Source organism: Tachyglossus aculeatus (assembly GCF_015852505.1).
Source record: "Tachyglossus aculeatus isolate mTacAcu1 chromosome 12 unlocalized genomic scaffold, mTacAcu1.pri SUPER_6_unloc_1, whole genome shotgun sequence".
Lineage (NCBI taxonomy): Eukaryota > Metazoa > Chordata > Mammalia > Monotremata > Tachyglossidae > Tachyglossus > Tachyglossus aculeatus.
Window position 1 is genome coordinate 20,808,567 of NW_024044828.1, and position 23,565 is coordinate 20,832,131.

Consider the following 23,565-nt stretch of genomic DNA (forward strand, 5'->3'; position numbering starts at 1 on the left):
AAAGAAAGAAAGAGAGAGAGAAAGAGAGAAAGAAAAAGAAAGAAAAGGAAAGAGGGAGAAAGAGAGAAAGAAAGAAAGAAAAAGAAAGAAAGGAAAGAGAGAGAGAGAAAGAGAGAGAAAGAGAGAGAAAGAAAGAAAGAGAGAAAGAGAGAGAGAGAGAAAGAAAGAAAGAAAGGAAAGAGAGAGAGAGAAAGAAAGAAAGAAAAAGAAAGAAAGAAAGAAAAGAGAGAGAGAAAGAAAAAGAAAAAGAAAGAAAGAAAAGAGAGAGAGAAAGAAAAAGAAAGAAAAGGAAAGAGAAAGAGAGAAAGAAAGAAAAAAGAAAGGAAAGAGAGAGAAAGAGAGAGAGAGAGAAAGAAAGAAAGAAAGAAAGAAGAGAGAGAAAGAGAGAGAAAGAAAGAAAGAAAGAAAGAAAGAAAAAAGAAAGAAAGAAAGAAAAAGAAAGGAAGAAAGGAAGAAAGAAAGAAAAAGGAAATAGAGAGGGAGAAAGAGAGAAAGAGAGAAAGAAAGAAAGGAAAGAGAGAGGGAGAGAGAAAGAGAGAAAGAAAGAAAGAAAAAGAAAGAAAAAGAAAGAAAGAAGGAAAAGGAAAGAAAGAGTAAGTAAGTAAGTAAGTAAGTAAGTAAGTTTGGTTCCCCCTTGGCCTGAGGTGGGGCGGGAGGGGGCTACGGAGGGGAAGGGAAATTCCGCGCCGTTCCTCCTTCAGGCCGGGAGGGGGCGCTAAGGCGCGAGGAATGGGGAGGGAGGACGCGGGGGCCGCCGCTGCTCCTCCGGCCAGCGAGGGGGCGCCAGAAGGAGCGGGATTGCTGGGCGGAAGAAGTTGGAGGAAGAGGGCGGAAGGGGACCGGAAGTCCAGCCTGCCCCCTGACGTCATATCCGGCTGCGGCTGCGGCTGGCGGGGCCGTTAGTGCCGACGGGCCTGAGCGCGGCGCTGCCATGGTGCTGCTGGAGAGCGAGCAGGTAGGGCTGGGGAGGCGGATGCGGGGGGAAACTGAGGCACGCCCTTTTCCCTCCTTTTCATGTCTCTCATTCATTCAGTCAATCGCATTTATTGAGCGCTCACTGTGTGCAGAGCACTGGACTAAGCGCTTGGGAAGTCCCAAGTTGGCAACATCTAGAGACAGTCATCATCATCATCAATTGTATTTATTGAGCGCTTACTATGTGCAGAGCACTGGACTAAGCGCTTGGGAAGTACAAATTGGCAACACATAGAGACAGTCCCTACCCAACAGCGGGGTCACAGTCTAGATTTCCTATTCGAGATTCATTCATTCATTCAATCGTATTTATTGAGCGCTTACCGTGTGCAGAGCACTGGACTAAGCGCTAGATTGTGAGCCCGTTGTGGACAGGGATTGTCTCTGTTTATGGCCGCATTGTATTTTCCAAGCGCTGACAGTGCTCCGCACCCAGCGCTCGGTATTCAGCGTGACCCAGTGGAAAGAGCCCGGGCTTTGGGGTCAGAGGTCGTGGGTTCAAATCCCGCCTCCGCCAGTTCATTCAGTCGTATTTATTGAGCGCTTACTGTGTGCAGTCTTTTAGACTGTGAGCCCACTGTTGGGTAGGGACTGTCTCTATATGTTGCCAATTTGTACTTCCCAAGCGCTTAGTACAGTGCTCTGCACATAGTGAGCGCTCAATAAACACGATTGATGATGATGATGATGATGCAGAGTACTGGACTAAGCGCTTGGGAAGTCCAAGTTGGCAACATTTAGAGACGGTCCCCACCCAACATGTGGGCTCACAGTCCAGAATTGTCAGTTTGTGACTTTAGGCAAGTCACTTCACTTCTCTGGGCCTCAGTTCCCTCATCTGGAAAATGGGGATGAAGACTGTGAGCCCCCCGTGGGACAACCTGATCACCTAGTATCAATCAATCAATCGTATTTATTGAGCGCTTACTGTGTGCAGAGCACTGGACTAAGCGCTTGGGAACTACAAGTTGGCAACATATACAGTCCCTACCCAACAGTGGGCTCACAGTCTAAAAGGGGGATGTAGCCATCCCAGCACTTAGAACAGTGCTTTGCACATAGTAAGCACTTAATAAATGGCATCATTATTAGTATTCATTTATGCAGTCGTATTTATTGAGCGCTTACTGTGTTCAGAGCACTGGACTAAGCACTTGGATGTCCAGTTCAGCAACAGAGACAATCCCTCACCTTGTAACCTCCCCAGCGCTTAGAACAGTGCTTTGCACATAGTAAGCGCTTAATAAATGCCATCATTACTATTAATGTTCATTTATTCAGTCGTATTTATTGAGCGCTTACTGTGTGCAGAGCACTGGACTAAGCGCTTGGAACGCCCAGTTCGGCAACAGAGACAATCCCTCACCTTGTAACCTCCCCAGCGCTTAGAACAGTGCTTTGCCCATAGTAAGCGCTTAATAAATGCCGTCATTATTATTAATGTTCATTTATTCAGTCGTATTTATTGAGCACTTACTGTATGCAGAGCACTGGACTAAGCGCTTGGAATGCCCAGCTCGGCAACAGAGACAATCCCTCACCTTGTAACCTCCCCAGCGCTTAGAACAGTGCTTTGCACATAGTAAGTGCTTAATAATAATAATAATGATGATGGCATTTATTAAGCGCTTACTATGTGCAAAGCAGTGTTCTAAGCGCTGGGGAGGTTACAAGGTGATCAGGTTGTCCCACGGGGGGCTCACAGTCTTTATCCCTATTTTACAGATGAGAGAACTGAGGCCCAGAGAAGTGAAGTGACTTGCTCAAAGTCACACAACTCACAATTGGTGGAGCTGGGATTTGAACCCATGACCTCTGACTCCAAAGCCCGTGCTCTTTCCACTGAGCCACGCTGCTTCTCTGCTGCTTAACAAATACCGTCATTATTATTATTGTTTTTATTAGAAGGGGGAGACAGACAACGAAACAAGTAGGTAGGCATCAACAGCATTAAAATGGATAAATAGAATTATAGATATATGCACATCATTAATAAAATAGGGTAATAAATATGTACAAATATACACAAGTGCTATAGGGAGGGGAGGGGGTAGGGTAGAGGGAGGGAGTGGGGGCGATGGGGAGGGGAGGAGGAACAGGGGAAAAGCGCTTAGTCCAATGCTCTGCACACAGTAAGCGCTCAATAAATACGGTTGAATGAATGAATGAGAAGGGGGCTCAGTCTGGGAAGGCCTCCTGGAGGAGGTGAGCCGTCAGTAGGGCTTTGAAGGGAGGAAGAGAGCAGAGAAGCAGCGTGCTTCAGTGGAAAGAGCACGGGCTTGGGAGTCAGAGGTCATGGGTTCAAATCCGGGCTCTGCCGCTTGTCCGCTGTGTGACTTTGGGCAAGTCACTTCACTTCTCCGGGCCTCAGTTCCCTCGTCTGTAAAATGGGGATTAAGATGGTGAGCCCCCCGTGGGACAACCCGATCACCTTGTATCCCCCTCAGTGCTTTAGAACGGTGCTTTGCACATAGTGAGCACCTAACAAATACCCAAATTATTACGATTATCATTCGTACGATGGAGTGACCGAGTGAATGACTGACCGGGTCGCGGGTCTTGTCTTCCAGTTCCTGACGGAGCTGACGAGGCTCTTCCAGAAGTGCCGGTCGTCGGGCAGCGTGTTCATCACCCTGAAGAAGTGTAAGGACCTATTACTCTATTTATTTATTTTACTTGTACACATCTTTTCTATTTATCTTATTTTGTTAGTAGGGTTTTGTTAGTAGGGTTAGGGTTAGGGTTTATTTATTACTCTGTTTATTTATTTATTTATTTATTTTACTTGTACATTTCTATCCTATTTATCTTATTTTGTTGGTATGTTTGGTTCTGTTCTCCGTCTCCCCCTTTTAGACTGTGAGCCCACTGTTGGGTAGGGACTGTCTCTATGTGTTGCCAATTTGGACTTCCCAAGCGCTTAGTACAGTGCTCTGCACATAGTAAGCGCTCAATAAATACGATTGATTGATTGACTGATTGTTAGTATGTTTGGTTTTGTTCTCCGTCTCCCCCTTTTAGACTGTGAGCCCGCTGTTGGGTAGGGACTGTCTCTATGTGTTGCCAGCTTGGACTTCCCAAGCGCTTAGTCCAGTGCTCTGCACACAGTAAGCGCTCAATAAATACAATTGTTGATGATGATGATGATGATAAGGACCTCTGACCCCTAACCCCTGACCCCGAGGCTGGCCCGGCCTGGGGCCGCTGCCCCGTCCCCCCAAATCTGGGCCCCAGCATCCCCCTCCTCCACCATGGTAAAAGCGGCATAACCAACGGAAGGGGACCGTGGTGCCTGGGCCTGACATTCATTCGGTCGTATTTATTGAGCACCTACTGTGTGCAGAACACTGTATTAAGCACCTGGGACGTACAGTACCGCAAGACACAATCCCTGCCCACAATGGGCTCACTTCAGTCCTTGTGCAAAAGCAGTCAGTGGCACCTATTGATCAGTCAATTAGTGGTGCCATTTGATAATAATAATAGATTACGGTATTTGTTAAGCACTTACTATGTGCCAAGCCCTGTTCTAAGCACTAGGGTAGATACAAGGTCATCAGGTTGTCCCACATGGGGCTCACAGTCCTAATCCCCATTTTACAATCAATCACTTTTATATTTATTGAGCGCTTACTGTGTGCAGAGCTCTGTACTAAGCGCTTGGGAAGTCCAAGTTGGCAACATATAGAGACGGTCCCTACCCAACAGCGGGCTCACAGTCTAGAAGGGGGAGACAGAGAACAAAACAAAACATATTAACTAAAATAAATAGAATAGATATGTACAAGTAAAATAAATAGAGTAAAAAACAAATACGTACAAACATATATACATATATACAGGTGCTGTGGGGAAGGGAAGGAGGTTAGGCAGATGAGGTAACTGAGGAACAGAGAAGTTAAGTGACTTGGTCAGTCAGTGGAACCTATTGATTGGTCAATCAGTGGCACTTATTCTCTGTAGGCTAATAATAATAAAATAATAATAATAATAATGATGGCATTTATTAAGCGCTTACTATGTGCAAAGCACTGTTCTAAGCGCTGGGGAGGTGACAAGGTGATCAGGTTGTCCCCCGGGGGCTCACAGTTTTAATCCCCATTTTACAGATGAGGGAACTGAGGCCCAGAGAAGTGAAGTCACTTGCCCAAAGTCACACAGCTGACAGTTGGCGGAGCTGGGATTTGAACCCCTGACCTCTGACTCCAAAGCCCATGCTCTTTCCACTGAGCCACGCTGCTTCTCTAATAATAATTGTGGTATTTGTTCAGAGCTTACTATGTGCAAGGCACTGTATTAAGTGCTAGAGTGGGTACAAGCAAATCAGGTTGCCAACTTGTACTTCCCTAGCACTTAGTACGGTGCTCTGCACACAGTAAGCGCTCAATAAATATGAATGAATGAATGAATGAATGACACAGTCCCTGTTCCACATGGGGCTCACAGTCTTAATTCCCATTTTGCAGATGTAACTGAGGCTTAGAGAAGTGAAGTGACTTGCCCAGGGTCACACAGCAAACAAGTGATGGAGGCAGGATTAGAACCCACGTCCTTCTGATTCCCAGACCCGTGTTCTATCCACTAGGCCATGCTGCTTCTTAAGCTTGGAACGTGCCTACCGACTCTATTATTGTAGTCTCCCAAGCGCTTATTACAGTACAGTGCTCTACTGTGTGCTCTTCCTCCCTTCAAAGCCCTACTGAGAGGTCACCTCCTCCAGGAGGCCTTCCCAGACTGAGCCCCCTCCTTCCTCTCCTCCCCCCCACCTTACCTCCTTCCCCTCCCCACAGCACCTGTATATATGTTTGTACGTATTTATTACTCTATTTTATTTGTACATATTTATTCTATTTATTTTGTTAATATGTTTTCTTTTGTTCTCTGTCTCCCCCTTCTAGACTGTGAGCCCGCTGTCGGGTAGGGACCGTCTCTAGATGTTGCCACCTTGGACTTCCCACGTGCTTAGTCCAGTGCTCTGCACACAGTAAGCGCTCAATAAATACAATTGAATGACTGAATGAATGTGCAGAGTACCGTATAAAATGCTTAGGATAGCCCTTGTCCCCAGGTGCTTACCAATCAATCATATTTATGGAGCGCTTACTGTGTGCAGAGCACTGTACTAAGCGCTTGGGAAGTACAAGTCAGCAACACATAGAGACGGTCTCTACCCAACAGCAGGCTCACAGTCTAGATGGGGGGGACAGAGAACAAAACCAAACATACTAACAATATAAAATAAATAGAATAGACACGTACAGAGCTTACCATCTTTCAGAGGAGGCTTGCGGGTGCAAACTATTTACATCATCAATCATCAATCGTATTTATTGAGCGCTTACTATGTGCAGAGTGCTGTACTAAGCGCTTAGCACTGATTTACAAAAATCTGGAAGGCAGAAATCGATCAACGGGTAGGAGCACCGGGTGAGCAAGGAGTGGAGATGGGATGGACCCACATCTTTAGACTGTAAGCACCCAGCGGTCAGAGAACGTGCCTACCAACTCCCCAAGCATTTAGTACAGCACTTTGCACTCAGCAAGTGCTCAAATACCACTCAGGACTAGTCATTAGGTGCCTACAGTGGGCTGTGCGACCTCTGAGCAGCGGAGGCGATTAGCCGCGCTCGCTGTCCTCAAGGAGCCTCCGGTCTAGCCGGGGAGACAGGCTGATGGGCACGCATCTCCCTGCAGATGACGGTCGGACAAAACCCGTTCCCCGGAAGGGCTACGCGGAGGGCTTCGAGCCGGCCGACAACAAGTGCCTGCTGCGAGCGACGGATGGGAAGAAGAAGATCAGCACTGTGGTGAGGCTGTAGGGATCGCGTTCCCCCAGGAGCGTGCACTACTATTAGAAGACGGGATCCCTCAAGGAGCTTGGACACATGGTCCCATTGCCGTTTTGCAAGTCAGACTGGTGCTCCAGTCCAGGGGGAGAGGTGGAGGGTGCGGTTATTGAATTATCACCATATTTCTCCCCCCCGTTTGAGGCTGCTGCAAGTCCTGGAGATCTGGGAATCTGGCCGCCAGTAGCAGGCTGGGGCTGGATCCAGATGACTGCCCTTGGGAAGCGGGGTGGGGAGAGGTGCTCTTTTCTGCTCAGCTCCGTCCCCTTCAGCTACGGAGGCGGCAGGCTTGGGGGCCGGGGCGAGGGCTGTGATTTCAGCGTGGGTAATGGTGCCCTTGTTTTCCTCTGGGCAGGTGAGCTCCAAAGAAGTGAATAAGTTCCAGATGGTGAGTTTTTGGTGCCAAGGGTGGGGCTGACCATCACCTCCCCCGGGGATACTGCCCCATCTCCCCTGGTTCCCTCTGAGGAGAAGCAGCGTAGCTCGGTGGAAAGAGCCCGGGCTTTGGAGTCCGAGGTCATGGGTTCAAACCCCCGCTCTGCCAACTGTCAGCTGTGTGACTTTGGGCAAGTCACTTCACTTCTCTGGGCCTCAGTTCCCTCATCTGGAAAATGGGGATTAAGACTGTGAGCCCCTCTGGGACAACCTGATCACCTTGTAACCTCCCCAGTGCTTAGAACAGTGCTTTGCATATAGTAAGCGCTTAATAAGTACCTTTATTATTATTATTCCCTCAAACCCCCGGCTATTCCTCTGAAATGGTGTTGTCTATCCCAGGCTTACTCCAATCTGCTGAGAGCCAACATGGACGGGCTGAAGAAACGGGACAAGAAGAGCAAAAACAAGAAGAGCAAAGCCACCCAGTGAGGGGCCCTGCCCTCTCCTGCTCAGCGTGTAGGAATGGCAAAATGGACTTCAGGGGCCGGGGTCCCCTCGCAGCTTGGGGTGGGGGGTGGGGGGTGGCACAGTTTGGGAGTAGGAGGGGGGAAATCCGGTCTCTTCATTCCATCCCAGTGAAGGGGCTCACAGGTCGGGGGAGCTTGTGCTGGTCACACACGGGGCTGCAACACACCCCTGGCCCCCACGTTATCATGTCATTAAATTCCTCTAACCATTACCGCGATGCTTCTTCTTGTGGTTGGGGGGTGGATGGGGACGGTGCACATGGCCCTCAGCCCTCCAGCCAAGCTGGAAACTCCATCCTGGGGCTAAGGGAGCGGGCAGGGGCCCCCAGCCGAAATGGGAAAGAGAAGGAGGTGCGTGCTCCCGTTTCCACCCTATTCTAAAACGGGTGGATGTGTACCACTTGCCACTTTCTCTCGCCCACCCACCCCGGGTCCCTGAAGGAGAGGTTTTTTTTTACCCCATCCCCGACACAGGCAGGGCGGCACTTTACTGAAAAGGTTTACTGTAGTTCAAAAAAGCTTGGTGGTCTTATTTTACAGACCCCCAGACACTCAGTGGGGTGCAGCTGGGTCAGCTTTTCCACTTTCCTCTGTGCCGGGGGCGGGTGGTGGTGGGGGAAGGCTCCAAGGGCCCCTTTCCGGCCCCATCCTTGGGGCCCGAGAGCAATGCCAGCGTTGTTCTCTAAAACAAGATGCGGTAGTAATCATCGCGGTAGCTATACAGGAACAGCACGGAGACCCTGCAGGGGAAAGAGGAAGAGGGGGGAGGCTCAGTTCCCTTTCATTCTCCACACCAACGGGACAAGACAGCACAAGAGCGTGGCTTCCTCTGGAGCCAACTTGCAATGGGCAGCGTGGGGCTGGGCCCAGGCTCCCTGGGGAAAGTCCCCGGCTCCGCCCCGCGTCCTCACTTCTTTTCCATCTTGATGCTGTAGATTTCGTCACAGACGAGCTTGAGGTAGCGTTGCTTGGGCAGGCGGGACAGCAGCTGCTTCACGGTGGCGTTGAAGGCCTGTTCGTCCGTGTCCCACTGCGGGAGGGGAGAAGAGCGAGCAAGCTGGGGGTGGGCCACGGTGCCTACTGGCCCGTTACTAGCCACGGGCTGAGGGTAGGGGCTGTGGGCAGAATTTCGTGGCAGCAGGCTGGGGTCTGGCCCCTGTGGGGGCACAGAACGGGGGGAGCGGGACCACCCCACAACCTAGGGTGGTCAGTGGAGGCCCAGGACCTGAGCCCGAGTTCCTCCACTAGGCCAGGCCTGCTCATAAGCTGTTGGCTGTGGCTGGTAGTTGGCAGAGTGGGGCTCGCCTGCCATTAGAAGGGCTGGGTCCTGCTGATGCCAGCTGCTGCCACTTTTCAATCAATCATATTTATTGAGCGCTTACTGTGTGCAGAGCACTGGACTAAGCGCTTGGGAAGTCCAAGTTGGCAACATATAGAGTCAGCCCCTACCCCACAGTGGGCTCACAGTCTAAAAGGGGGAGACGGAGAACAAAGCCAAACATACTAACGAAATAAAATAAATAGAATAGATATGTACAAGTAAAATAAATAGAGTAATAAATATGTACAAACATATGCATATGTACAGGTGCAGTGGGGAAGGGAAGGAGGTAAGATGGGGGGGATGGAGAGGGGGACGAGGGGGAGAGGAAGGAAGGGGCTCAGTCTGGGAAGGCCTCCTGGAGGAGTTTAAGCCTGGCCAGTGGTCAAAAGGTACTGCCCTGGCTTTGGGGCTCAGGGGCTATTGGGGGAAACCCACCCGCCCCCCTGCCAACACACATGGAGACGCCCACTTCTGGGTAGGGACTGTCTCTATATGTTGCCAACTTGTACTTCCCAAGCACTTAGCACAGTGCTCTGCACACAGCAAGCACTCAATAAATACAATTGATGATGATGATGATGATATACAGACTCACCTCTAGAGTTAAAAACTGTAAGATGGTGTCCTTTGGCAGGTCCACCTGGGAAGACAGACACGTGTCATTCATTCAGCTGTATTTACTGAGCGCTTACTGTGTGCGAAACACCATACTAAGTGCATGTCAGTGCCGAGTGGCCCCTGCCCCGCAGGCTAATTAGAGGGTTTCTCCCTTTCTCTGGTGGGTTCTGTGGTGTGCTTGGCTTCACCCAGGATGGTGCCAGGCAGGATTTCCCTTCGTGCCAGAGTGGGAGACCATCTCAGGGAAGGGCAGACAACCGCCCGTCCTGAGAGGGGGACATGTCCCAGCCCCCCGCTGGGGTCAGCGCCCCCGGAGATACTCACGGCTAGAATTTCGATCTCACTGCTTTTCTGGTGCAGGTTGGCCAGTGAGGACTGGAGCCTGGCTTGTACCTGTGAGGAGAGGCTGGCCATCAGGGTGGCAGGCTGCGACCCCCGCCCTAAGGCGGGCAGCAATCACAACACCCCTCCCTCCCGGCCACCCACCAGGGGAGGAGAGGCGGGAGCCAGGAGGCCCCATCCAGACCCCCCTGGGGGGGTGGACAGCTGGTTTTGGAGGCCTTTGAGAAAGGGAGAGCCCAAAGCCCTCATGGGAGCAGGCCCAGCGCCCCGCCTCTAAATGTGCAAAGTTGCCCGTGGGCAGGACCTGGGGTTGGGTGTCCTCACGTCTACATATGTGTATGTATTGAGCCCCTTCCCTCCTCTCCCCCTCGTCCCCCTCTCCATCCCCCCATCTTACCTCCTTCCCTTCCCCACAGCACCTGTATATATGTATATATGGTTGTACGTATTTATTACTCTATTTATTTATTTATTTATTTATTTTACTTGTACATTTCTATCCTATTTATTTTATTTTGTTGGTATGTTTGGTTCTGTTCTCTGTCTCCCCCTTTTAGACTGTGAGCCCACTGTTGGGTAGGGACTGCCTCTATGTGTTGCCAATTTGTACTTCCCAAGCGCTTAGTACAGTGCTCTGCACATAGTAAGCGCTCAATAAATATGATTGATTGATTGATTGATTGATTGATGTATTGGGCAGGGACACAGGAGAGAAGGGAAGACATGGCTGGCCCTCTGGGAGCATTCAGGCTTGACCGCGGAGCCCATATCATCATCATCAATCGTATTTATTGAGCGCTTACTGTGTGCAGAGCACTGTACTAAGCGCTTGGGAAGTCCAAGTTGGCAACATCTAGAGACAGTCCCTACCCAATAGTGGGCTCACAGTCTAAAAGGGGGAGACTGAGAACAAAACCAAACATACTAACAAAATAAAATAAGTAGACTAGATATGTACAAGTAAAATAGAGTAATAAACATGTACAAACATATATACATATATACAGGTGCTGTGGGGAAGGGAAGGAGGTAAGATGGGGGGGATGGAGAGGGGGACGAGGGGGAGAGCCCCTATCAGCTTCTAGACTGTGAGCCCACTGTTGGGTAGGGACCGTCTCTATATGTTGCCAACTTGGACTTCCCAAGCGCTTAGTACAGTGCTCTGCACACAGTAAGCGCTCAATAAATACGATTGATTGATTGATATCAGCGGCTCTTCTGCTGGGGGAGCGGTCCAGCCGCAGCCCTTTCCAGCCCAGGCCATGTAATGATAAAATAATAATAATTGTGGTATTTGTGAAGTGCTTACTATGGGCTACGGGCTGTACTAAGCGCTGGGGGTGGAGTACAAGCAAATTGGGTTGGGCACAGACCCTGTCCCACACGGTGCTCATACTCAATCCCATTTTACAGATGAGGTAACTGAGGCCCAGAGAAGTGCCGAGGTCACCCAGCAGACAAGTGGCGGAGCCGGAATTGGAACCCATGACCTTCTGACTCCAGGCCCGTGCTGCTTCTCCAGGGGGCCTGTAGTCGGTGGTCCCAGCCCCAGCCCCCGGCCCCAAGCTGCACCTGAGTCTCGTAGCGGCGCCTGTTGCTGGCCGACAGCTTCTCGGGCGCCAGGATGCTCACGCTGGGCACGACCGTGGTGCCGTGGATCTCGAATAGACCTGAAACAGAGGCAGGGTTGGGCTGTGGGCAGCTTCCCCCCATCCTGGAGGCCTTCCCAGACTGAGCCCCTTCCTTCCTCTCCCCCTCGTCCCCCTCTCCATCCCCCCCATCTTACCTCCTTCCCTTCCCCACCGCACCTGTATATATGGATATATGTTTGTACAGATTTATTACTCTATTTTACCTGTACATATCTATTCTATTTATTTTATTTTGTTAGTATGTTTGGTTTTGTTCTCTGTCTCCCCCTTTTAGACTGTGAGCCCACTGTTGGGTAGGGACCGTCTCTATATGTTGCCAACTTGGACTTCCCAAGTGCTTAGTACAGTGCTCTGCACGCAGTAAGTGCTCAATAAATATGAGTGATTGATCCTGGCCCTGGCCTCTCAGCTTGGGGCAATGTCTACCCTAGAAAGTCGTTCACACCAACGGCCCCTTCCCTTGCCCACGCAGTTGGCTTGGAACAGGGGCAGGCCACACACACCCAAACTCCACCACCGCCACAGACCAGATAGAGCCCAGGGCCTTCTTCCAATCAATCAATCAATCAATCCCCCCCATATTCCCCTCCTCCCCATCCCCATCCCCCCCATCTTACCTCCTTCCCCTCCCCACAGCACCTGTACATATGTATATATGTTCGTACGGATTTATTACTCTATTATTTTATTTGTACATATTTATTCTATTTATTTTATTTTGTTAATGTTTGGTTTTTTTTGTCTGTCTCCCCCTTCTAGACTGTGAGCCCGCTGTTGGGTAGGGACCGTCTCTACACGTTGCCAACTTAGGAGGCCTTCCCAGACTGAGCCCCTTCCTTCCTCTCCCCCTCGCCCCCCTCTCCATCCCCCCCATCTTACCTCCTTCCCTTCCCCACAGCACCTGTATATATGTTTGTACATATTTATTACTCTATTTATTTATTGATTTATTTTACTTGTACATATCTATTCTATTTATTTTATTTTGTTAGTATGTTTGGTTTTGTTCTCTGTCTCCCCCTTCTAGACTGTGAGCCCGCTGTTGGGTAGGGACTGTCTCTATAGGTTGCCAACTTGTACTTCCCAAGCGCTTAGTACAATGCTCTGCACACAGTAAGCGCTCAATAAATACGATTGATGGATTGATTGTACTTCCCAAGCGCTTAGTACAGTGCTCTGCACACAGTAAGCGCTCAATAAATACGAGTGAATTTAATGACTGCTTATGTGGGCAGAGCACTCTACTAGAGAAGCAGCGTGGCTCAGTGGAAAGAGCCCGGGCTTTGGAGTCAGGGGTCATGGATTCGAATCCCAGCTCTGCCAATTGTCAGCTGTGTGACTTTGGGCAAGTCACTTAACTTCGCTGTGCCTCAGTTCCCTCATCTGTAAAATGGGGATTAAGACTGTGAGCCCCCCGTGGGACAACCTGATCTCCATGTAACCTCCCCCGTGCTTAGGACAGTGCTTTGCACATAGTAAGTGCTTAATAAATGCTATCATTACTAGGCATTTGGGAGAGTATAACAGAGTTGGTAAACATGTTCCCTGCCGACAATGAGCTTACGGTCTAGAGAGGGAGAGAGACACAGTACAAATAAATGACGGATATATACATAAGTGTAATACATATACGTAAGTCTTTTAGACTGTGAGCCCACTGTTGGGTAGGGACTGTCTCTATATGTTGCCAACTTGTACCAAGCGCTTAGTACAGTGCTCTGCACACAGTAAGCGCTCAATAAATACGATTGATTGATAAGTGCTGAGGGAGGGTTGAATAAAGGGAGCAAATCCTCTTGCAAGGGTGACGCAGAAGGGAGTGGGGGGAAGAGGAAATGAGAGCTTCATCAGGAAGGCCTCTTGGAGGAGACATGCCTTCAGTAAGCTTCCAAGCATCTCACTGCACCCTCCCTCTCGGAAGAGCGGTGGTAGGGGAAACTGATCCCCGGTCATGGGCTCCCCCAGGGGCTCGACACGCTCTCCTCCGCCTTCGCTCCACACTGTGGTGCAAAGCAAGGTCGTGGCGGGGTCACAATGGGGCCTCGAGTGCTGATGCCGGGCCTTACCTGAGGTGTTAGAAGCCGGCCCCTTCACATTCGGTCCCCCCAGGATGTCGGGAGCTTCCCTGAGAACAAGCAGACAGGAGCAATAATAATAGTAATGATTGAGGCATTTGTTAAGTGCTTAATATGTGCTAGGCACTGTACTAAGCTCTGGGGTGAACACCAGCAAATTGGGTTGGACACCGTCCCTGTCCCATGTGGGGCTCACGGTCTCAATCCCCGTACGGATGGGGTAACAGGCCCGGAGAAGTGACGTGACTTGCCCAAGGTCACACATCAGACAAGGGGTGGAGCCGGAATGAGAACCTTCTGACTCTGAGGCCCAGGCTCTAACCACTACACTGTGCTGCTTCTCACTGAAGAGCAGGGGGTCCTTGGGCTGGGGGCGGGCGGGTGGAACTGGGCACTGGGGTATCTTCTGCTGCCCTCCCCAGTCCTGTGTGTGTGGCCCCAGCCCGGCCCCACTCTGGAAATGTCATCAGTGCCATTTCATCGAGCACTTACTGCGTGCAGAGGGCTGTACTAAACGCTTGGGAGAGTACGACTCAACAGAGCTGGTAGACACGCTCCTTGCCCACAAACAGCAGCGTGGCTCAGTGGAAAAAGAGCCTGGGCTTTGGAATCAGAGGTCATGGGTTCAAATCCCGGCTCCGCCAATTGTCAGCTGTGTGACTTTGGGCAAGTCACTTCACTTCTCTGGGCCTCAGTTACCTCATCTGTAAAATGGGGATGAAGACTGTGAGCCCCCCGTGGGACAACCTGATCACCTTGTAACCTCCCCAGCGCTTAGAACAGTGCTTTGCACATAGTAAGCGCTTAATAAATGCCATTTAAAAAAAAAAAAAAAGGAGCTTCCAGTCTAGAGGGGGAGACGACAGTTGGCGGGATGCCCCGCAATGCCCCCCGCAGAGTCCTCCGCCGGGCCTACCTGAGACTTCTTTCATCGCACACTCTTGTCCGCAGCCTCTGGGTCACGTGGTCCACGAGGTCGGACTCCAGTACTCGTTTCTCCGTCTGCCGCTCCTTCTCGAAGTACTTCACCTGGAAGCGGGGGGTAGGGGCACGAGGGGGCCAGGCGGGGTTCCCACGCCCCTCTGAGGGCTCCCGAGCGGGTAGTCCAGCGGTTGCCCGCCCCCCACCCCCGGGGCCACCCTCACCTTCACGTAGCTCCCCTCCTTGTCGGAGACCAGGGCGGCGAAGGAGATCTCGTGGAGCCTGCAGTGCAGCTGCAGCTCCTCCTGGGACTGGCAAGGAAAGCAAAGACGTCAGCCGGGCGCAGGGCACGCAGCCGCCGGCACCCAGTGCCCGCGGCTGAAGCTGCTGCACTCAGGGGGCGGCCGAAGCTGCTGCCTTTGGCCATGGAAATTGCCCAGCCCCTTCTATGGAAACATGGACAGGTCCAGGGAGAGAAGGGGAACGGGTCCGAAGGGCGGAAGCTGGCGTGGGCCGGGAGCATGATACCCACCGTCGTGCCGCCGGCCCCCGGTTAAAAGGACCGGACCACCTTCCGGGGAAGGACCGACCCGCTCCAGGGAAGGGGAGCCAGTCGGGGGGATGAGAAATGGGAATGGCAGGGGGAGGACAGAAAAATGAGCTCCACTCTGGCAGGGATGGTCTGCCCACTGCGCTGGCACCATCCTGGACGACGCTTCCTTCCTCTCCCCCTCGTCCCCCGCTCCATCCCCCCCATCTTACCTCCTTCCCTTCCCCACAGCACCTGTATATATGTATATATGCTTGTACATATTTGTTACTCTATTTATTTATTTTACTTGTACAAATCTATTCTATTTATTTTATTTTGTTAGTATGTTTGTTTTTGTTCTCTGTCTCCCCCTTTTAATCAATCAATCAATCAATCAATCGTATTTATTGAGCGCTTACTATGTGCAGAGCACTGTACTAAGCGCTTGGGAAGTACAAATTGGCATCACATAGACTGTGAGCCCACTGGTGGGTAGGGACTGTCTCCATATGTTGCCAACTTGTACTTCCCAAGCGCTCAGTACAGTGCTCTGCACACAGTAAGCGCTCAATAAATACGATTGATGATGATGACGCAGCCCTCGACGAGACTTCCGTGAAGCCGGCACGACCACCGAAGGGCACGTCCTTTCAGAAAAAATTCCCGACGTCCCCTGACCTGCCGCCTGCTGCCGCCTCCTCACCTGGGACCAGTCATACATGATGTCGGCCGCAATGCCCGCCGTCCAAAGTTTCTGGGTGATGCCGATGGCCCTCGGCATGGACAGCTGGCCGGCACTCACAACCAGGAGGTCGCAGGAGCTCACGGTGACCTGGGCCGGGCAAGGAGGGGCTCGGTTTGGGTGGGACCAGATGCCCCCCACCCCCGATCACACCCGTAGCCCCCCAAGATCACACTGTCGGCCGCACTCCTTGCCGACTGGCATCCCCTCCAAATTCGGTTTCTAGCCTACAGATGCAGATGGAGTCCAGGAGTCACCCCACAGGAAACTCTGGTTTCTCGGTGGCATTTTTCGCAAGGCTTCAGGGCCCCGAGGGGCAAGGGCACCAACTGTGTTGGATTGTCTGCCCTGCCCCGTTTCTGGCTTCACCACGTGCCTCCTGTGTGACCCTGGATAAGTCACAACTTCTCAGCGCTTCGGTCACCTCATCTGGAAACCGGGAATTAAATCCTACTCCTTCCTACTTAGACCGTGAGCCCATGTGAGAAGCAGCGTGGCTCAGTGGAAAGAGCGCAGGCTCTGGAGTCGGAGGCCATGGGTTCAAATCCTGACTCCGCCAATTGTCAGCTGTGTGACTTTGGGCACGTCACTTCGCTTCTCTGGGCCTCGGCTCCCTCATCTGGAAAATGGGGATTGAGACTGTGAGCCCGCCCCCGTGGGACAACCGGATCACTCTGTAACCTCTCCGGCGCTTAGAACAGTGCTTTGCACAGAGTAAGCGCTTAATAAAATGCCATCATTATTATGTGGGACAGGGACTGTGTCCACTGTGATTAACTTGTATCTACCCCAGGGCTTAGAAGACTGCTTGGCGAATAGAAAGCGCTTAATAAGTATTATAATTATGAGACTGTGAGCCCACTGTTGGGTAGGGACTGTCTCTATATGTTGCCAACTTGTACTTCCCAAGTGCTTAGTACAGTGCTCTGCACACAGTAAGCGCTCAATAAATACGATTGATTGATTGATTGATTATTATTATCCTTCTCATCCTAACTGAGGCCAGCCAGCCCCAGCCTGCAGCTTCTGCTCGGTCTGCGGACCCTCGGCACTGAGCAACTCTGGCTGAAGCCCTGGGGGCGCAGGGCAGGAAGACTATCGACTGAGCGCCCTCAAAAGGGGCAGCACCCCCGCCCCAAAAGCTCCAGGGCGGAGGCGAGAGCCGGCACGTACCGACTCCTCCGTGCTGGCGACGGCAGCGGCTATCCGATCGATGGCCAGGCTGACCCCGATGGCGGAGGGGACCGGTCCCAGGGCCTGGGGGCCTCGGAACTGGGGGATCTGTGGGACGAGAGCGGCCCCGGCAGTGAGAGGAGGCGGGCCGGGGGCGAGGCCCTCCCCCGGGGTGATGGGGGGCAGGGGGAAGGGGCAGAGGGGTGCCCGAGGGGCCGCTACCCACCAGGTGGTCGTATCTGCCGCCGGCCGCCAGGATCTCGGGCACCGTCTTCTGTCGGCGCTTGATGAACGCCACGAACTGGAAGATGACGCCGTGGTGCTGCTGGACCTTGTACACCAGGCCCAGATTCACAGACACCTGGGAAACCGGGTGCGCTCTGGGACCACCGCCTTCCCTGCCGTAGACACCGCTCCGGCCGGGCGCCGGGGGGCTGCTGTCGGGGCCCAAGACAATGCCAACCCAGAGCAGCGCTCGAAGGCGGGCATTCCCCTGGACGCTGGCAGGCGGGCGTGGGGGCCTCGGTGAGAACCTCTGTGCCCCGGGAGCCCCAGGTGCTCAGTACAACACTCAGCGGGCACCTGGTACGGTGCTCGGCATATAGCAGATGCTCAAATTCTTTGGATTGATTCCTGACCACGGGGAAACTTGTAAAGTCACTGTAGGCTGGGAACATATCTACCAACTCTGTTGTACTGTACTCTCCCAAGCGCTTAGTACAGTGCTCTGCCCACAGTAAGTGCTCAGTGAATACCACTGATTGATCAGGAAACCCTACTTTAATTCATGGAGGCCAATATATATTTTTAATAATAATAATGACGGCATTTGTTAAGCACTTACTATGTGCTAAGCACTGTTCTAACTGCTGGGGAGGATACAAGGTGACTCCTCTCCCCCTCCCCATCCCCCGTCTTACCTCCTTCCCCTCCCCACAGCACCTGTATATATGTATATATGTTTGTACATATTTACTACTCTATTTTACTTGTACGTATTTATTCTATTTATTTTATTTTGTTAATATGTTTTGTTTTGTTGTCTGTCTCCCCCTCTAGACTGTGAGCCCGCTGTTGGGTAGGGGCCGTCTCTATATGTCGCCAACTTGTACCTCCCAAGCGCTTAGTACAGTGCTCTGCACACAGTCAGCGCTCAATAAATATGGTTGAATGAACGAATCAGGTTGTCCCATGTGGGGCCCACAGTCTTAATCCCCATTTTACAGATGAGGTAACGGGCACAGAGAAGTGAAGTGACCTGGCCAAAGTCACACAGCTGACAAGTGGCAGAGCTGGGATTTGAACCCATGATCTCTGACTCCCAAACCCGTGCTCTTTCCACTGATAGTCTCCGTCTCCCCAGTTGAGAGCAGGAGCTCTCTGTGGATGGGGGATTGTGTCCTGCGTTCCTCCCGGGTCTCCCAAGCATTTAGTCCAGGGAACTGTACCCAGGGACTACTCGGAAACTGCCATCCCACCCCAACTGGGAGCACAGCGTACTTTGCCGGGGGAGGAGGACGGAACAGGCCCCTCTGTCCCCTGGCCACCACTCCGGGGGAGACCGACCACCAGCATCGTACTGTCGTCAAGAGACCGGGCCCCCGGCGGCCCCGCACCTGCAGTTTTACTCCGAGCTTCTTCAGGAGCCCCACCACCTCCTCCAGGTCCTTCACGCCGTGCTTCACCAGCTGGGCCACCCCGCTTTTCTGGGTGGCCACCTGGTTAAGGGTCCGGCTCAGGTCCCGCAGGTCACCCTTCTGCTCGATGAAAGTGTACAGCCGACGCAGCTGAAAACCAAACCGTCCCTGCTTGACCTGGCACCCGGAGCCCTCGGGCTCCCTGCCGCGTCCCGCCGAGCTTCTGCCTCCCCCGAGGCCAGCAGGTCCCCACTACGATCAGCTGAGGTAACACCTCTCGCTGCGGGGTGTGCCCCAGGAGTTCGGGAACCCAGCCCCCTCACTGCCCCCTAAACCTCTCTTCTCCTTCGGGCCGGAAAAACAGGTTATGGGTTCCCTTTGTTATTACTTATATCTGTGTAACATTAATACCATTATTCATAAATGACGGTCCCGATGAAGCACTGCCGGCATGCCAGGCACGGTGCTAAGCGCTGGGCCGGCAGAGGCTGGCTATACGGGACGTCGTCTCACCCCTCATCATCATCAATCATATTTATTGAGCGCTTACTATGTGCAGAGCAGTGTACTAAGCGCTTGGGAAGTACAAATTGGCAACATACAGAGACAGTCCCTACCCAACATTGGGCTCACAGTCTAAAAAGCGCTCTCAGCACTCTGGCTCCCAGGGTGAAGGGGGGGCAGAGGCAGAAATTGGCAAGGGGTAGGGCATAAAACAGGATGGGCCGGGGCAGTTCGGGCCCACCCCCACGGGGCCTGAGCCAGTGGGCTGCCATGGCTTCGGAGTCGCTTGAAGGGCAGCCTGGCCCCAGATAGACGGTACTGTTGAGTCCCGGCTCCCGCCTGAGGGATCCAACTACTCACGCTGTTGGGAGACAGGGAGAGGTTGCAGAACTTGGCTTCCACTTCTCGTCGGGTCAGCCTCTCCGTCTAAACAAAGCCCAAAAGGCCCCGTTCAGACCTACCCCATCGGGTGGTTACGAGACCGGGTCGGAGCCCAGGTCGGCGCGCGCGCGCGCGCGCTACCGTGCGAGGTTCGGTACGAATGCGCTTCCGGGGCTTCAAGGTGCCGGGCGTTTCCGCCGCACGTCCCGTCAGCCCCGCATCCTCGGCCGGACCCGGGGGACCCGGCAGCAGTGAGCCCTCCGCAGACCTCCCCAGGCGGGGCAGGGGCGCTCACCACTGCGTCGTTCAGGATGACATAGACTTGACCGAGCTTGTCCTCCGGGACTCCGCAGTGCAGGAGGATGGCCCTGAGCAGGGCAGTGTGGTTCAGGAAGACATTGTAGTTTCTCTCCTATCCATATGGAAGAAGACAAGTTAGGTGACGCCTGGCACCCACCAAGGCCCCAGGCCTGTTCTCCTTCCCCTGGGCCGGACCCCGGCCGGCTCCTCCGTGGGGGCTCTGGCCTCCGACTGACAGCAGAGACCCCCGACTCCTCGTGTGGACAGCATCTGGGGCAGGGAGAAGGTTTCCGCTGGGGAGGCAGACGTTCCCTGGGTCAGTAGCTGTGGGTGCCCTTCCGGCCATTGGGGCTGGGGCAGGTCAGCGGCAGGAGTAGCAACTCTGTGAAGGGCCCTGGGGTCTGGGGAGAATTCACACAGCCTCTTGAGCTAGCTGCCCGGGCATCCACTTGGCACAGTGTGGCACAGGGCTACACCAGATAGGTCAGAAATAGTCTGGGAAATCCAGCAAGGACATTTCTGGAAGCCCGTGTGCTACCCATGGTGCTCCCCACAGCCCACCAGTACCCTCCCTCTTTGGGTGCTCATCCTCTCCCTCCGCGTGCCCCTGGCCTGGGCAATCTGGTTCCTGAACCTTACATCACCATTACCACCAGGCCCTTCAGGCCCTTCCCGAGCCTTTTCCTCACTTCAGCGTTTTTGCTACTTAAAACCTGAGAAGCAACTCCCTCTTTCCCTACTGTTCCCTCAGTTTACCAAGGAGGAGAATCTGAGTTACATTTAAGAATTCAGGAGGGAAAGATGGGGAGAGGGGAAAAAAGGAGAGAGGGAGGGGAAGAACTGGGGGGATGGGGAGAGAAAGAGAGAGCATGCATGTGAACAAGGGAGATAGTGGGGAATTGTTCAAGGAAGTTGGGGAGAGAGACCGGGAGAAAAGGACCTGCAGCCCTGGAAACTCTTGGATGATCTCATAGATGGTGTAGATGACTTCAGTGATGGGCAAGAAGCTGCTGGCCGTAGAAGTGACGACGTCAAACGCGCATTCCAGTAACTCCTTGGGGTGACATCGGTCTAGCTTGCGGGGTCGGAAGACGCGCTCTATGCAGTACCTGGAGGGGAGAGCCCGCGTTTCCAAGGTTATGGCTTCTTGGAAAGGGGAATGGAGCAGAGATGGGGTGGCAGTTCCAGACGCTTGGGCCCCGGATTCTGATGCCCAGTGTGACCTCTGACCAGGCAGGTGACCGCAACCGGTCGGGTCTCAGGGTCTCAAGAGGAGAACTGGGGGACGGTGGTCTGGAAATAACTCTGACTGCCAACGTGAGACACTATGGCACCAGACATCATCTCTCACGAGGCCCGTGGCCCCTGTCCCCTCGACAGCTTAGGGGAGGGTGTCAAACCAGTCCCCGGGATGCCCCTTCTTCGATCTTCCCAAAGCCCTTTCACATGCGCCATTCGACTTTGAGACTCAGGACAGGCAGGGACTAGGGAAGTGAGGATGCTGGTTCGGCTCAGTCCCGTGCTCGCTCCACTAGGCCATACTAACGCCGCCCCTCTGGTTCCTTACCGTTTCAGGTTGGAGATGTTATTTCTTGCCACGTATCTTGCAAAAGGGATCTGCAAAATAAATCCACAAAGAGCTCTGAGAATGATAGGGAGAGAAGCAGCATGGCGTACTGGATAGAGCAAGGGCCTGGGTGTCAAAAAGTCACGGGGTTCTAATCCCGACTCTACCACTTGTCTGCTGTGTCACCTTGGGCAAGTCACTTCACTTCTCTGTGCCTCAGTTCCTTCATCTGTAAAAATGGGGATTGACATTTTGAGCCCCATGTGGGACAGGGACCATGTCCATTCTGATTTGCTTGTATTCACCCCAGCGCTTAGTACAGTGCCTGGCACATAGTAAGCGCTTAAATACCACAATAATAATAATTTTTGTTAAGAGCTTACTATGTGCCGGGCACTGTAGCTATAAGCCCAACAACCAAAGCTTGTGAACCTTTGCTCTGCCAAATTTTCTACTGCCAACTTATCAGGGTTTAGGGTATTCTGCCTTGCCAGTAATAATAATAATAATAATAATGGCATTTATTAAGTGCTTACTATGTGCAAAAGACTGTTCTAAGCACTGGGGAGGTTACAAGGCGATCAGGTTGTCCCATGGGGGCTCCCAGTCTTAATCCCCATTTTACAGATGAGGTCCAGAGAAGTTAAGTGACCCGCCTGAAGTCACACAGCTGACAACTGGTAGAGCCGGGATTTGAACGCATGACCTCTGACTCCAAAGCCCGGGCTCTTTCCGCTGAGCCACGCTGCTTCACAAAGCCACACTGTCTCAGCACAGCATGTTGCAACGTGAAGTGTCAAGCACAGCGTTCTGCATACACCGGGTGCCTGGCGCAGGGCTCTGCACGCACCAGACGCCCAGCACAGGCTCTGCTGCAGTAAGCGTGCAACGATAAATCTTGCTGAGCAGTTTTCTGTGGGTCAGCAGGTGGGCCACTCACCCTGAGGTCATAGGGGAGCATCACCAACGTGCCGCTGGAGTCCATGAACAAGGCCGCCTCGTTATGCTCGTAGATCTGCCTGTTGCGGGGCAACAGCAGGGGGGTGCGTAGCTCCACCGCTCCTACGCCAGACAGGCAGAGCCCCCCAATCACCCTCTGGACCTCTGGCACCCGCAGGGGCCCGGTCCTAGGGGCTGCCGAGAGCCGTGGGGAAGCCAACCTGGGATCGGGAGGGCTCGGCTCGGTCCCCCTCCCGATCCCCGATGACCTTCTTCCACCTAACAGCAGCCCCGGAGCCCCTTAAAGCCACTCCTCTAGAAGTGACATTGGAAGCTGGGCCTTTGTCCCTCCCACCTTAGTTGTCACCACGCCCCAGGGGGAAGGTGTGGAGGAAGAGGAGGGATTTGGGGCTGACAGGGTGCCCTGCAGCAGCCAGATGGAGTGGTTCAGTGTGGAGCAGGGGATGGGCCCGGTGAACGCTTACCGTGTCTCTTAAAGATGCGAGCGACCGTCTCGCACACATGCTGCTGGATCTTAGCCGCGCGGATCGAGAAGCTGCCCTGCAACATAACCGCCGCCATCGACACCCTCTCCGACGGGGAGACGCGCTTCATCTGCCTGTCCGGGGCCCCGCAGGGCTGGCTGCCAAGTCGGAGGGCCGGAAGACCTCCGGGAGTCCCCAGCCTGGCCCCCCGGGCTCGCCCAGGTGCTGGGGAGCCAGGGTGGGCTCTGGGTTGGTCAGCAGTGGGAGGGAGACTGGAGGTGGGGAACCAGCACATTCGTCTGGGCTGGTGGTGGAACCATGACACCCCCATCTTACCTCCTTCCCTTCCCCACAGCACCTGTATATATGTATATATGGTTGTACATATTTATTACTCTATTTATTTATTTATTTATTTATTTTACTTGTACATTTCTATCCTATTTATTTTATTTTGTTGGTATGTTTGGTTCTGTTCTCTGTCTCCCCCTTTTAGACTGTGAGCCCACTGTTGGGTAGGGACTGTCTCTATGTGTTGCCAATTTGTACTTCCCAAGCACTTAGTACAGTGCTCTGCACATAGTAAGCGCTCAATAAATACGATTGATTGATTGATTGATTGACACACAGCTGGACTATGGAAGGGA

General features: G+C 52.8%; 2 protein-coding genes across 2 annotated transcripts in view; one reads left to right on the top strand and one right to left on the bottom strand.

Moving 5' to 3' along the window:
• The first annotated feature begins 906 nt into the window (after positions 1-906).
• Positions 907-7,938, top strand: SRP14 (signal recognition particle 14). The gene is made up of 5 exons (XM_038741378.1): positions 907-955; positions 3,546-3,618; positions 6,670-6,782; positions 7,177-7,209; positions 7,599-7,938. The coding sequence occupies exons 1-5, from the start codon at positions 932-934 to the stop codon at positions 7,686-7,688; spliced, it is 333 nt and encodes a 110-aa protein (XP_038597306.1). The 5' UTR covers positions 907-931; the 3' UTR covers positions 7,689-7,938.
• A 279-nt stretch (positions 7,939-8,217) lies between these two features.
• Positions 8,218-23,565, bottom strand: part of EIF2AK4 (eukaryotic translation initiation factor 2 alpha kinase 4) — a 56,668-nt gene continuing 41,320 nt past the window's right edge. The window contains exons 22-39 of the mRNA XM_038741091.1: positions 22,919-22,994; positions 22,435-22,556; positions 21,495-21,544; positions 20,868-21,036; positions 19,923-20,039; positions 19,607-19,672; positions 18,722-18,892; positions 17,332-17,466; positions 17,106-17,213; positions 15,894-16,022; positions 14,883-14,969; positions 14,654-14,766; positions 13,729-13,787; positions 11,583-11,680; positions 9,993-10,061; positions 9,646-9,690; positions 8,638-8,756; positions 8,218-8,466 (exon numbers count right to left, since the gene is read on the bottom strand). Of these exons, the coding sequence (XP_038597019.1) occupies positions 8,409-8,466; positions 8,638-8,756; positions 9,646-9,690; positions 9,993-10,061; positions 11,583-11,680; positions 13,729-13,787; positions 14,654-14,766; positions 14,883-14,969; positions 15,894-16,022; positions 17,106-17,213; positions 17,332-17,466; positions 18,722-18,892; positions 19,607-19,672; positions 19,923-20,039; positions 20,868-21,036; positions 21,495-21,544; positions 22,435-22,556; positions 22,919-22,994 (1,791 nt within the window). The 3' untranslated portion in view covers positions 8,218-8,408. The remainder of the gene's footprint in view (positions 8,467-8,637; positions 8,757-9,645; positions 9,691-9,992; positions 10,062-11,582; positions 11,681-13,728; positions 13,788-14,653; positions 14,767-14,882; positions 14,970-15,893; positions 16,023-17,105; positions 17,214-17,331; positions 17,467-18,721; positions 18,893-19,606; positions 19,673-19,922; positions 20,040-20,867; positions 21,037-21,494; positions 21,545-22,434; positions 22,557-22,918; positions 22,995-23,565) is intronic.